This window comes from Mesocricetus auratus, unplaced genomic scaffold (assembly GCF_017639785.1).
Source record: "Mesocricetus auratus isolate SY011 unplaced genomic scaffold, BCM_Maur_2.0 Super-Scaffold_100009, whole genome shotgun sequence".
Lineage (NCBI taxonomy): Eukaryota > Metazoa > Chordata > Mammalia > Rodentia > Cricetidae > Mesocricetus > Mesocricetus auratus.
The window spans coordinates 67,082,661-67,096,005 of NW_024429193.1; the positions used below are offsets into that span (position 1 = coordinate 67,082,661).

Consider the following 13,345-nt stretch of genomic DNA (forward strand, 5'->3'; position numbering starts at 1 on the left):
TAAATGAGTACTCATCAAGAGGACTAACCATGCCTGGTCTACCAAGGAGACAGGGACTTACGGCCAACCAAAGGCAAATCTCTTACAAGGTTTAGGGCAATGTAGGCTCATTAAGTCCAGGTCTGCCATCAAGTCTTCTTTGCTCTTGTCAGGAAAAATGTAATTCTGCCAAATGGCCAAGACCCTGGGCAATTACTCTAAAACAAAAACACAACACTGCCCAGGTATAGTGGTGTATGCCTTTAATTTAATTGTTTGGGAAGCAAAGGCAGGTAGGGATCTCTGAATTTGAGACCAGCTTGGTCTACAAATCAAGTTCCAGAACAGCCAGGGGTATGCAGAGAAACCCTGTCTCAAAAAACCGAAGCCTAACCACCTATGTATTTAAATTCTGGCAATATCTTTGCTGTGCAAATCTGCTTAAATGGTTAGACTTGCAGTCTCCTGTTCCTGTTTAAGTGCAACTGTGCTGGAGAGATGGCTCAGAGGTTAAGAGCACTGGCTGCTCTTCCAGAGGTCCTGAGTTCAATTCCCAGCAGCTACATGGTTGCTCACACCATCTATAATGAGATCTGGTGCCTATGCAAGCATAAATATAAGGCAGAATACTATATATATTAAATAGGTCTTCAGCACTAGCCTGAACTTGAGGAAACTGTTGTTTAAAGAAAAAAAAATTAAGTGCAACCTGGGGCTAGGGCCTGAAATTTAAGGATGACAGCGTTTGTGGCATATAAATGTCAGTAAAATCTGTTCAAGGTCAATTTTATGTGTTTCAGAGTGTTTTGTCTGGATGAATCCATACCATGTGCCTGATGCCTGTGGAAGTCTGAAGTGGAAGAGGAAATCAGATCCCCTGGAACTGGAGTTACGGATGGCTGTGAACCACCATGTGAGAGCTAGGACTTGAACTCAGGCCCTCTGCAAGAAACAAGTGTTCTTAGCCACTAAGCCATCTCTCTATCCACAACAGGTACTCTTATTTGGGCCTCAGTCTCAGATGGCTGGGTGCTTAAGAGACTTCCTTTTTTCCAAAGTGTACAGAGTGATTTCTCACTGAAAAGGCATATCGTTTTCTAACACACGAGGTTCCCCCCACCACCCCACCAAGGATCATGTACAGAAGGCACAGCAGACAGAGTGGGATTGGGGAAGGGGGTCTTTATTAAGTGATGCTTAAGTCTCAAGTCTCTGCCAGAATTGGAAATGGGATAACCCCAACCGGCCCCTGGTTTTCCCAGATCCTCTGTCTTAGTGGAAGGCAGGAAGCCAGCTCCTCTAAGCACAGGCAAAGCAGCTAGGCCAGTTGGGATAAGGAGGGGGAAGCAGAAAAGAACCCAGCCCCAGCTGCGCTCCGCTTCTAGGCTAGGGCTAGAACTGGGGTAACCATGGTCAGAGCCTCCCCACAGCTCTCTGCTCTCGGTGCCACTCTGCCCCCGAGCTAGTCATGATCTCTGCTCCTGTGTCACTCGCCACTCCAAAGCCGGCCCGTGCTCAGCCCACCAGGCTCTAGTCCTGGGGGCAGGCGAAAGGAGGGCAGCTCAGGGCAGAGTGCCCTGGGCAAACAGCTCCCGGGATCTTGCCTCTCTGCCACCCTTCCTCCAGACCTCCCAGGGTGGGGAGAGGGGGCCTTGGCCTTCCCTCCCTCATTGGCACCCTATTCCGGCCAGCAGCCAGGAGCACAGAGCACGGTGACTGAGAACTGCCGGGGAAGGGATGACTGTTGGCAGAGAGCAGGCCAGTCCACACTCTGACTGGGCCTGGAAGCTGGGCGGCAGCAGAAAGGGAGCGTGCGGCCCCTGCTCTGTGACGTAGGACATCTCAGGCCCTGCTTCCCTAACAGCCACCACAGCTGGCTCCAGAGCTGCCCTGTCCCCATGGAAGGAGCTCCTTGAGGATGGACAGGGTCTGCAGAGAATCATGCAGACAGTATCTCCCAACTCTTCCCCGAGAGCCAGGGGCTCAAACTCCCAGCCCCACCCACCCTGTATCTTGGGTGAGGACAGGGCCCTCTGGTGTGCTTTCCTCTCAGAAGTCCAGGAACTGCTCCAGTGAAATGCAGACACCCATGCCTGCCTCTGCCCCTCTCCCTGGGGACAGCAGAGGGGTTAGGTGGAAGGTTGGCCAGGGGTCCACAAGCCACTCCCACTCCAAGCACTTCCTCACTTTCCTGATTTCGCCTTGGCAACAGGGGCCCCCCATCCTCCCAGCTGGCTCCTGGGCCCTCCCTGCAGCCTCAGTGCAGCTGGCCATCCTTCCTGTTTGCGTGCTTGAGTCTGCATGTGATGGGGTGACTACAGGTGGTAGTCCTGGTTGCCAGGGAGAACAGGAGAAATCTGGAAGGCCTACGGGCCAGTCTCAACCAATCTCCTTCCACTGCCTGTAGAACTCCAGAACATTCTTGACATCCACACTGGCATGGGCAGCAGCTTGCAGGGCAGCCTGTGGAAGGAAGATGGAGGACGGAAGATGAGGGAGGGCCTAACCTGAAGTAGTGGGGCTGGGGAAGGGGTAATGGCAGGAAAAGGGCAGCTTGTCTGGGGGGAGGGGTCTCAAGATGACTCATCTCTAAGACCCCTTAGAGACGGCACTCCCCACCTCACCCGTGACCCACCTGCATGGGCCCAGAGAGCGCACTGGGGTTGTCCAAATGAAGACCTGTGATGATGGTCACCATGCCACTTGGGTCCTCCTCCCCTGCTCCTTGGGCCAGGGTTAGCTGTCTGCAGCTGTCCAGAATCTTATAGAGAGTCCTGAGAATGTGGAGTAAAGGGAACAAGACTAGGCATGACCATAATCTGAACATAAAAATCTCCGGGGGACAGGGCAAGCTAGAGACTGGGAGAGCGCCAGGAAACAAGAGGAAACAGGCAGCTGGCAGCAGTGGGTCCTAGAAGCTGGCCCTGGAGTTATGTGCCAGGAGATGTAGACAACATGTTGAGCCCAGGCATCTCTGGGCTAAAGTAGCTTTGAAATTATGGGAGGGCCCTGGGTAGATTATGCGGTCCATCCTGCTCCAAGGGTAGGGGAGAGTTCACAGAGGGGCTAGCAGAGTCAGCTCCTGACAGGCTCTAGGGGAGAGGGCTGCACTTTACCAGGCATCTGCATCCTGCCTCTTCAGTTTATGTCGCTCAAAGCTCCTTCCCACCTCCTTCTGGCAGCGAATGTATCTGCAAAGGAGACCACAGGGGTGGGGAGAGGGGACAGGGGGGATGTGTCACACAAAGCAGGCTATTGTGGCTGGACAGGGCGTGTCAGGAGACAGGGCAGCCATGTCCCTCCCATCAGGCTGTTTCTAGGATGCCAGGTTGGCTTTCGCTACTGATAGCATCGAGTTTCTGGTTTTTCCCAGGGGAGGAGCTGGGAAGGCAGTAGAAGTAGATGCTTTCAAGCCAGAGCTTCTGGGGGTGACCTCCAAACAAGCAAGCCTTGTGTAGCTTCCTGGCCAAGCAAGTCAGAGGCAGTGTAGAGGGGGAGAGCTCTCCTCTCTTGCTCCCTTAGCCCCAAAGGCTAGAAGGGTGGGGCCTGGGCTAAGCTCCAGTTTCTCCCTGGGTGGCTTCAACAGCCTCCTGAATGGGCAAATAGGAAGTCTGCTCCTGAGTCCCAGCTGAAGCATGACAGCTCCTTCAAAGGAGCCACAGCCTGGAGCTATGACCCAACTGCTGTCTCCCAGCAGATGCTGTCCAGAGTCTGCCTCAGAGATGCAGGGTGGTGGCCCTGATTTGAGGGCGCAGCTCTTCTACACTTCCTGTCTCAGCAGCTGAGGTCTCCCAAAGTGGCATAGCAATGGTGAACAAGATCACCGGCTGCACTTCCAGGGAGCAAAGAGCTCCTGAGCACATCTAGATAATGAACCCAGGCTGCACAAAGGTTCCAGCCAGACCTGGGCTCTCACCTGTTTCCTTTTTTGAACTCTGCCTCCAGGTACCGGATCCCATCCCGGGCCCCTGGCTGTTCCTTCTTCAGCAAATCCAGGCCATCAATCACTAGTAGGCAGAGTGAGAGTAGGTAAGTCACGACAGTAAGCTCAGACTGTAACCAATGCTGCAGGAAATGTCTACAGGGTATGGGAGATGTATGTAGGGTTGTGATGCCACAATTCTGGAAGCTCTTTGAAAATGTTGCCGGCCAGCAGTGTGCTTAACAACTCACCAAGCACTTTCACTCATGTTTCTCATTTACTTTCATGTCTTTTGCAGCAATGTTTAGCACAGATGCCTATTTGCAGGTCACAAGTGGGAGGACTTGACCAAGACCACATATACATTAGATATCAAATAAGGGTCTCTCAATCCCCAGGTGCACTCCCTCTGCACCCAACCTCCCCAGTAAACTCACCTGTCCTTGGAATGATGATGATGAAGCGGCCACTAGCGGCCAGCTGGCGGATGAGCGGGAGGTGGTAGCAGAGGGCCTGGGTGTCAGGGATGAGGTAGGGAGACATGGCTGACTGGGCCTTGGGCTGCTGCAGGCTTCCTTCCAGCTGGGAGACCTCGAGCTGGAGAGGAAAGGCTGAGTGGTTGGAACTGCACAGAGCCCAGCAGACTGGGCTGAGGAGACAGGAAGAAGACACTGGGCGGCCAGTGCCTAGGTGGCTCTCATAGGGCGACTCAGACAGAGGAGTCTTTCTACCAGTAACCTTGAGGGTAAAGTGGGCGAACATAAAGCTCGTGGTAAAGAGACAAAGTAGAAGGAAGGCTGAGCATCAGGGAGAATATTCTGGAGGCCTAAGAGAGAGCCGCAGCAGAGTGTCTGAAAATGGACTTAAGCAAAGGCAAACCAAGGACAGGAGGACGTGCACACTGCCCACCTGTAATCGCAGCTGAGCCATGTCTCTCATGAGCCTGTTCCGCCGAGCCTCCTCCTCCGCCTACAAGAAACCATAGCATAGCTGTGAGATGGGCTGCGTCTCCCTGGAGTCCAGAGGACTGGGTATATAGTGTGTGAAGTCCCCTGACATTCCTGCTACAGGAGGGAGGAAGGCATGGAAAAGGAAACTCTCTTCTGATTCACTCTAACCCCCATGGTAGGTCCATGTCTGGTAGAGCACGATGGAGCAGACAGCTAAGTATTTTTAGCATGCAGGACATTACCTGCCTTGCCTTAGGCCCTAACCTGTGCTCTTCTGCTCCTTCTAGCCGGGACCCCCTCAGGGGACACTAACCACATACACCCTTGCCTGCTCTCAACCTGCCAGTGACTCCCATGTGCAGACCTGCCCATCCTGTCCAGGCCACACATGCACCTGCCTGTCCAGCAATCCCATTCTTTCACCCAGCCTTCCTCTGCTTGGTAAGTGAGCCACCAACTGCCATAGTCAGAACGCTCAAAGTCTCTTTCCTCTTTCAACACACGACTATCAGCTGGCCAGCCTTGTCAAGTACCCTCTGACTAGCGCACCAACACCCGTCCCTTATCTCAAGAGCACAAGGCTTAACCTCAGAACAACTCTCTCTCTCAGGGTGCTCTAATCCATGCTCTCCGGTCTCCCTGATTCATCCCTGCTCTCACTAGAGCCACAACAGTTTTCCAAAACTGCCCAATGTGCAGTGGCATCTTGTTCCACTGGTGGACTTGGGGTGGGGGCCACCCCTTAGGGTGTGGCTTCAGATATTGGGACACGACCCCTTATAAGGAAGAGCTCTCTTGGGTTGTGGTCTGAGCATCATCACCTTATCCAGAAATCTTTCAGTTTTCAAAATGAATTTCCAAGCCTTTCATACAATCTAAATGGGGACAAGGGCGAGACTTCTGTCCTGTGAGGTAACGGGGCACCACTGAAGGCTCTTACATGAGCCAAGTGTATTTTGAGATGTCACTCTAATGAGACCAAACCAAACAACTCTACAAAGTGACTGCTTAGTTCTCTTCAAATTGAGTCAAGGAGGTTAAAAAAAATGTGGAAAGTGGAGGATTTGTTAGACTTAACCAAATGTCATGTAGGGTGTCACAAAGAATTGATGGAAATGGACAGTCCACAGTTAATAGCACACACCGATCCCAGCTGCTCTGTTTGATAATTATCCCAGGGTTATGCAAGACTCACTCCTACCCTGCAGACTCCTGCATTGTTAAGAACTGCCCTGCCCCAAATGCCAACCATGCCCCTTAGAGGGGCACTGGCAGGAGGAGGAAAGAGCAGAAGAACAAAGCTGACAAAGGTCACATGCTTACAGGCCACCCAGAAGGAGAAATGGAGAATGCAAACTGAACAAAGTCCCCTCTTTTCTCATTGCAAACCGAGGCTATAAACCTGATTTTTCACGCTAAATTGTCACTGTGAAACTCCAAGTCCCTGAATAATTCTCCTGAGGGATCAGTGCACGTCCAAGGCTAGGGCGTCACCAGTCTAGCAGACGGATATGGGTCTGCTGGCCTCAGAGGGAAAGCCTTCTGTAGAAGGGCCAGTGAGAGGGTGCTCCTGGCAAGCATATGGGCTGCATAGAAATTAAACCCAAAGCAGCTCAGGACAGTCAGTTTGAGTGCTCATGGTTGGCACTAGGCATGGTGGTATGCCTGTAATCCTAGCACGGCTAAGAAAACTAAAACTGGCCGGGGCGTAGGTGGTGCACACCTTTAATCCCAGCATGAAGGAGGCAGAGGCAGGTGGATCTCTGTGAGTTCAAGACCAGCCTGGTCTACAGAGCAAGTGCCAGAACAGCCAGAGCTACACAGAGAAACCCTGTCTCGAAGGAAAAAAAAAGAAAACTAAAACTGAAACAAACCAAAGAACTCAAGTTTTCCTTAAGATGTCAGTGCCCTAGCCCCAACTTGGCTTGGTGTCTTAGAACTGTCCATTACTTTCTCAAACATAAAATGATGCCACGAGGAGGCTGCGGCTGAAATGAGAGTGCTCAGCGTATGACAAGAGATGGCAAATTTGGGGTAGGTCAGTGACCTAGGCAGAGCAGGAAGCGCCCATCCAGAACCACATGAGAAGACACGCAGTGGTAGTGTTCCTAGCTCTTTGGGGATTCTAACAGTTTTATTTTAAAGCCATGTAACTTCCTCACTGTTTTTGTAACCCCACCCTCATACCTTCCTGTACAGGATAACAATAGAAGCCTTAACAATATGTGCTTGTTCATAAGGCTGCAAGGGAGCAAGCTTCTAGGGGCACAGTCCCCCTTTTCACCCTGTCAAAATGTCCACAGCAATGGGACTCAGTCAGGGAGACGCTGGCTCAGGGCTGGGAGAAAGGAAGAGCATCAGAGAGGAGACTGGCTCAGGATGAAGGGCCCCGAGGCCGGCTGACACATGCAGAATAACTCCCATGTCTGACACCAGCACTACAAAGGCACTAGTGTTAATCCACTCAGGAAGGCCAACACCGCAGGGTTGCACATGCCCAGAGAGACGGACACTAATGCTCACAGAGGGCCCACAGTGAAGAGACTGTCACATTTACTGTTTAACCCCAGTGTCCACAGTACTGACAAGCATGACAGAGTGAAGCTTCAGTGCTTTACGCTGCTTGCTCTCAGGATGGGATATGTCTGCAACCAGAGAGTTCCTCCATGTTTAACCCCACATTCTGTTCCATTGCATTCCCCAGTCTTGACCTCGGAGAAAGGAAAGCATGGGAAGACCTGATAAGCACCCTCCTCCAGGACAACATGCAGGTGCCTAACGGGCATCATCATTCCATCTTCTCACCCACCCATAGCTGATTCTATGTATTCCTGTATTTGTAAGTGACAGGAAGCTATCTAAGCAAGGTTTAGGTCACTTGTCTATTTCACAGACTCAATGGTGACAAAGATGGTCAAGACGTCTGAGGAGAGGTCCCGAGTCACACTGCCTCTGCTCCAAGTATCTCTGATGCCCTGCTTAGCAGCTTCACCCCTCCCTCAGGCCTTGCTGGGCCTCTGAACTGGCTTCCTAGTTCTTCAGGAAAGAACTACCGGTGCAGCTGAGCCCCTACCCTGGTTCTTCAGGAAGCCCGGTGGAAAGTTTCCAGGGAAGGGAAGGCTGACTCACCATTCGGAACTGAGCCTGAGCCTGCTGCAGCAGGCTCTCCTGCTCAGACTGAGCAGTGCTGACGAAGATGCCGACCTCGGGATTGAACTGCAGGATGCTGCCTTGTAGCCGAGCAACAAAGTGCCCGAAGCTGCGGATGCAGCAGATGCGCACCACCGACTGTGGGGAGAACAGAGGCTCAGCTGGCCGGAGCAGCCTCAGCAGCCCTCACTCGCCCTCGCTAACCCAGCCACCACCGACTGTGGGGAGAACAGAGGCTCAGCTGGCCCGAGCAGCCTCAGCAGCCCTCACTCACCCTCGCTAACCCAGCCACCACCGACTGTGGGGAGAACAGAGGCTCAGCTGGCCCGAGCAGCCTCAGCAGCCCTCACTCGCCCTCGCTAACCCAGCCACCACCGACTGTGGGGAGAACAGAGGCTCAGCTGGCCCGAGCAGCCTCAGCAGCCCTCACTCGCCCTCGCTAACCCAGCCACCACCGACTGTGGGGAGAACAGAGGCTCAGCTGGCCCGAGCAGCCTCAGCAGCCCTCACTCACCCTCGCTAACCCAGCCACCTCTCAGCAGCAAGGGCTCCTTGGAAAGGCGTGTGGTCTCGAGAGTGGGGAAGGGCACCACCATGCAGACCCACTAAGCACTAACTACAGAAAAGGAAGAGGCTAGCAGGGCAAGAAGACTCCTAGGAGACCAGAGGGTCAGGTTTTGGGCTGAAGATGAAGAAAAGAAAGTGAGTAAGTAGGGCAGACTGCAGCTCAGGGTACAATGCTTGTCCAGCAGCTGCGGGGTCATGGGTGTGATCCCCTGTACTGCAAAAAGAGGACAAAAAAAGAAAGAAAAAAGCAGCAGCCCAAGAGTTGAGGAGATGAGTTCTAGAGCCATCTCTCCTCAGGCTCTCAGCATCTCATGTGTAAAATAAGATAAAAATCTGACCTACCCTAAAATATAAAAACCAGGGCAGCCAAACTACTCTGGCTGTAGAGGAAGCAGCCAGGCAGAGAAGGCTGAGGAAACTTGGTAACCCGTCTGCCTGGCTTCCCTTTGCTGCCCCCAGATGGCCTATGTGGTAATAGACTCAAGGGAGAAAGCTACTGGCCAAAGTGGACAGTATGTGCTTTCTGGCTCTGCCAGTCAGACAGATGTTCAATTCTGGGCTGGCTCACAGAAGCTAAAAGAGTCCGAGTCCTGATTAACTTGCCCTGCCCTCAGCAAGAAGAGAAGAAAAGGAGACGGTACTAGCAGCACACTTTTGGAAAGACACTACCAAGGCAAGCCTGTAGCCTGGAGGGTGCTCCCTGTCCACATGAGGGTGTCCTGCCCCAGTCAAGAAACCCTGTTCTGCTGCCGTGTGTGACGAAGGCACTTGTGGCAGGAAGCAAGTTCCTTACCTCCTCTAAAGCACTGAGCAGGGGCCGGTCCGCATCGAAGTTAAAGCGTCTATGAGCAGTCCGCAGAGGAGGTAGGTTACGCAGTGCCATGTCCTCTGGGAGCAGCAGGCTAGCAGGCAGCTCAGGTAGCTCACAGCCTTCAAGGAGACCCTGGACTTCAGGACACAGGGCTAGGCCTAGGCAGAAGGAGACTATCAGACCACTGCCCTGGGGAATGAGCACACGGGAAACACAAACCTCCTATAGGGAATTACCAGGCTGATGAGACAGGACAATAAATAGTCCTAGGACAAATGGTGGATGGAAGGGGAAAGAAGAGAGAGACACACGGGGCCAAACAGGCAGAGGATACAGGAGCTGGAAGAAAGTCAGAGGAGAAAGCAGGGAAGGAGGACAAGGACAGTCAGCCTGGGAAGGCTCCTCATCAGAAGCTCTCCATTAGTCTCAGGAGGAAGAGCACACGCTTGCTAGGTGAAAGGTGGTAGAGAGATGAACTGAGCAGTGCTGACGTCAGTTCTCAAAGCCTGCAGACAGCATGGGGATGACAATGACAAGCCTGGCCTCTCAGACTCCTCTCTACTCTCACCCAGCCCACTCCTTCCCCAGGGAGTGCACCTTCCTGTACACCAGACTACCAGCTCCGCAGGAGCAGTGCTGGTGTGGAAACTGCTGTGCAGAGAGGCTCCTTACCCCAAATCTAAGCTACAGGAGAGACCAGCCAGGTTTGATGGGGCCAGTAAGAGAGAAGAATAGTCCTAGGGTGCACTCACCAGAATCCTGGAGTTCACCAGCTGCTGGCAACAGATTCAGCAACACAGACAGGCGGTTCCACAAGCTCTGAGAGCTCTAGGGAGAAAAGCAGCAAGAGAGGCCGTTAGTTTTTAGACCCAGAGGGACCTGATAGGCAGATTAACAGCAAGTTCATGGAGGACTTGGGAAACTGGACCTGGTCAGAGAAGACAGTGTGGGAGGGGCTTTCTGAACTGAGACAGTATGAAAGTGAGAGCCATGCCCTGGCTTCTGTCTAATGGAAACTCACGGGGAAGGGAACAGCGCCTTTCACAGTAAACAAGACTGTAACCCTGAGCACCAGCCTACAAGCTCAAGACTGAGGCTCTGATCCCAAGTGGTGCAGGCATGGCCCCACCCAGCCCCATGGCACCACGCCCCCGACAAGACTGGCCCCTACGAGTACCCTCCTAAGCCACAGTCTGCCTAGACTCTCGCAACTCTGCCAGGCTCCCATCTCTGCTGCTACCCTCCTCTTTGTCGTCTTTCTTTTCTCTGTATTCTTTCATGTTTGGCTCCCAACATCCCCCAGAATGTCAGCCATTAAGTCAGCGTTGGGAAAATAAAGCAGAATTAGCACCTTCCTCTGTCCCTGGACACAGTTCTTGAGGGAAAAGATCATGCCTACTCAGGTTCTTGTCAGACCACCAGACGGGCTGTCAAGGCCCCTTCTTTCTCATCACCCTTTCAACCTGTGGAACCTGACAATGTAGGATGTGGGGTAAACACCTGGGCACACACGATGATGAGGTCAGGGTTGGTCCGCAGCCAGTCTAGGAAGACCTTCACAGCAGGAAGGAGGCCCTCAGCCATCAGGGCCTGCAGCTTCTCCTGAAGGCTGCGCTCATTGCGACAGGAGCGGCTGCTGGATTCACTGCCCTCTGACTCAGAGCCATCCTCAGCGGCTGGGGTGGGGCAAAGGAGAGAAAACGGGGTAAGCTGAAGAGCACTTCGCAGCAAGCTTCCACACTTTCAGAGAATGTTAGCCACCCACTCCACCCAACTAGAGTTCTGATTATCACTGTCCAACCCCTGCCCCATTGTTTCAAACCCACTAACTTTAAGACCAAGGTGCTGGGATTAAAGGTGTATACCACAACACCTGACTTCATCTAAAATTTCTTAAATCTCAAAAGTACCACCCCACGCCAGCAACTGTGTTAGGCACTAGGAACACAAACTGAGAAGACTTATTATCTAGTTCTCCTAAAGCTCAGACTACTTCAAGAAAAGTAAGCCAGCAAAGTCTCACCAGACAGGAGAGGGCAGAGGCTGCAATGGAGCAGATGGTACAGGTTACCCATAAGGAGATGTCACTGGCCTCAAGCAAATCCCAGGTGTAGAGACTTTTTAAAAAAACAAAAACAAAAAAAAACTAGCCAGGCGGTGGTGGCATAAGCCTTTAATCCCAGCACTTGAGAGGCAGAGGCAGAGGCAGAGGCAGGTGGACCTCTGTGACTTTAAGGCCAGCCTGTTCTACAGAGTTCCACAACAACCAGGGTTACATAGAGAGACCTTGTCTCAAAAAACAAAAACCACTGGGTGGTGGCAGTTTACATCTTTAATCCCAGCACTTGGGAGGCAGAGACAGGCGGTTCTCTGAGTTCAAGGCCAGTCTGGTCTACAAAGCAAGTTCCAGGATAGCCAGGGATACACAGAGAAGCTCTGCCGGAAGGAAGGAAGGTAGGAAGGTAGGAAGGTATGGAGGGAGGGAGAAGACAGACAAAGTGGTAGGCTTATTAAGGCAAGGAAGGACATGGTTCTGCCCACTTCAGACAAAGGGAGTATTCTGTACAAAGTTTGTAATTAAAGACAGCATCTAGAAAAGGGCTGGTAGCTCTTCCACGACAGTTTGCTAAACCTAAGGCAATACAAAGCTATAACCACTGGAGACGCTGCTCAGTTAACACAGGCCCAGCACACATGAGCTCTTAGGTTGGCTGCACAATAGCAGCAGAACAAGAGACAACACTAAAGCAGTCTAGCCTAGTGCTTGACACAGAACAGGCTCCACAAATGCTGTTGACGACACTTGTGTCTAGCTTTGGGGAGCCCTGGGGGATGCTGGATGCCATGAGGGAAGGAAATAAAACTGCCAACACTAGGACAGAAGAGCCCAAAGCTACAGGCAGTGTGGTGGAAATGCAGTAAGACAGCAAATGAGTACGTGCACAGGAAAAGGAAAAGTGCCAAGGGTGAGGTCACTCTAAGAGAAGGTGGTCTCTCGGAACCACAGTATGGAGATATGCACCCAAGTAGGAGGCAGAGACTCAGGTACCTGGCTCTAAAGGCTTGTCCACATCTCCATTGACACAAGCCCTGTGACTGGACACATTGTTGGGTTCTGTGGTGGGCTGCAGGAGCAGGTTGCTGAAAGTGGGGGCCAATCGGAAGCAGCGCTTGGTCTGGAACATCTGGGTGGACATGGCCTGTAGATTGCTGGCAATGCTTGCCTCACTGGGGCCCAGAGGACCGTTAAGGGAATCAGGAACCTCTGGTTTGGCCTGAGGAGGTTCTAGGGTTGGAGACTTTGTCCCCTCTTCATCCTCCATATCTTCCAGGTCTGACCGGGACTCCTGGCTGTTCATTTCTGAGTCTGTCTCTGCATCAAAAGCTGTGCCCCTGCCTTCCAGACTCTTATCAGAGCCACTGTCTGAGCCATCACTGGCCTGGGCAGAGTCATGGCTTGAGTCTGATTCAAAACCTTCACTCAGGTCACTGTCATCACCAGCTTTGGGAGGATGGTGGCGGCGGCGGCGGCGGAGACAGGAGAGTCGGGAATGCTTTCGGCTCTTTCTGCCCTCATCAGTTTGGGGCACCACAGGGGGAGGCTCAGGCTCTGGTTCCTCTTTTTCTAGTGGTTCTTTTGACTCTGGTTCATCTGTATAAGGGAGTCAGGGGAGACAGACTGAAAAACTAGGGCTGTAAGCTGGAACATGCCCTGTGACACCCGCTCTCACGAGGTACACCATTCCCTCCTTATTCCCCAAGTCCCACGCAAACTTTCCAGTCATGACCTCGCCCAGCCTCAAACCTGTGCCATCACTCTGAAAAGCTGAGACAGGGTTCTCGCCCTCTTCCAGCTCCGCCTGCAGCCGTATGTTGACGTGGTTAATGAGGTGGGAGAAGAGGGCCAGGGTGAAAGCAATAGCTGCACTGTACTGCTTGGACCCTAAAACAACAACAGGAGTAAGC

General features: G+C 52.6%; 1 protein-coding gene across 1 annotated transcript in view; it reads right to left on the reverse strand.

Moving 5' to 3' along the window:
- Positions 1 to 1,146: 1,146 nt before the first annotated feature.
- Smg5 (SMG5 nonsense mediated mRNA decay factor) overlaps positions 1,147 to 13,345 on the reverse strand; it is a 28,225-nt gene continuing 16,026 nt past the window's right edge. Inside the window, exons 11-22 of the mRNA XM_005080118.4 lie at positions 13,185 to 13,322; positions 12,429 to 13,031; positions 10,880 to 11,055; positions 10,132 to 10,207; positions 9,362 to 9,537; positions 7,981 to 8,139; positions 4,811 to 4,870; positions 4,339 to 4,498; positions 3,896 to 3,986; positions 3,096 to 3,170; positions 2,615 to 2,753; positions 1,147 to 2,442 (exon numbers count right to left, since the gene is read on the reverse strand). Of these exons, the coding sequence (XP_005080175.1) occupies positions 2,359 to 2,442; positions 2,615 to 2,753; positions 3,096 to 3,170; positions 3,896 to 3,986; positions 4,339 to 4,498; positions 4,811 to 4,870; positions 7,981 to 8,139; positions 9,362 to 9,537; positions 10,132 to 10,207; positions 10,880 to 11,055; positions 12,429 to 13,031; positions 13,185 to 13,322 (1,937 nt within the window). The 3' untranslated portion in view covers positions 1,147 to 2,358. The remainder of the gene's footprint in view (positions 2,443 to 2,614; positions 2,754 to 3,095; positions 3,171 to 3,895; positions 3,987 to 4,338; positions 4,499 to 4,810; positions 4,871 to 7,980; positions 8,140 to 9,361; positions 9,538 to 10,131; positions 10,208 to 10,879; positions 11,056 to 12,428; positions 13,032 to 13,184; positions 13,323 to 13,345) is intronic.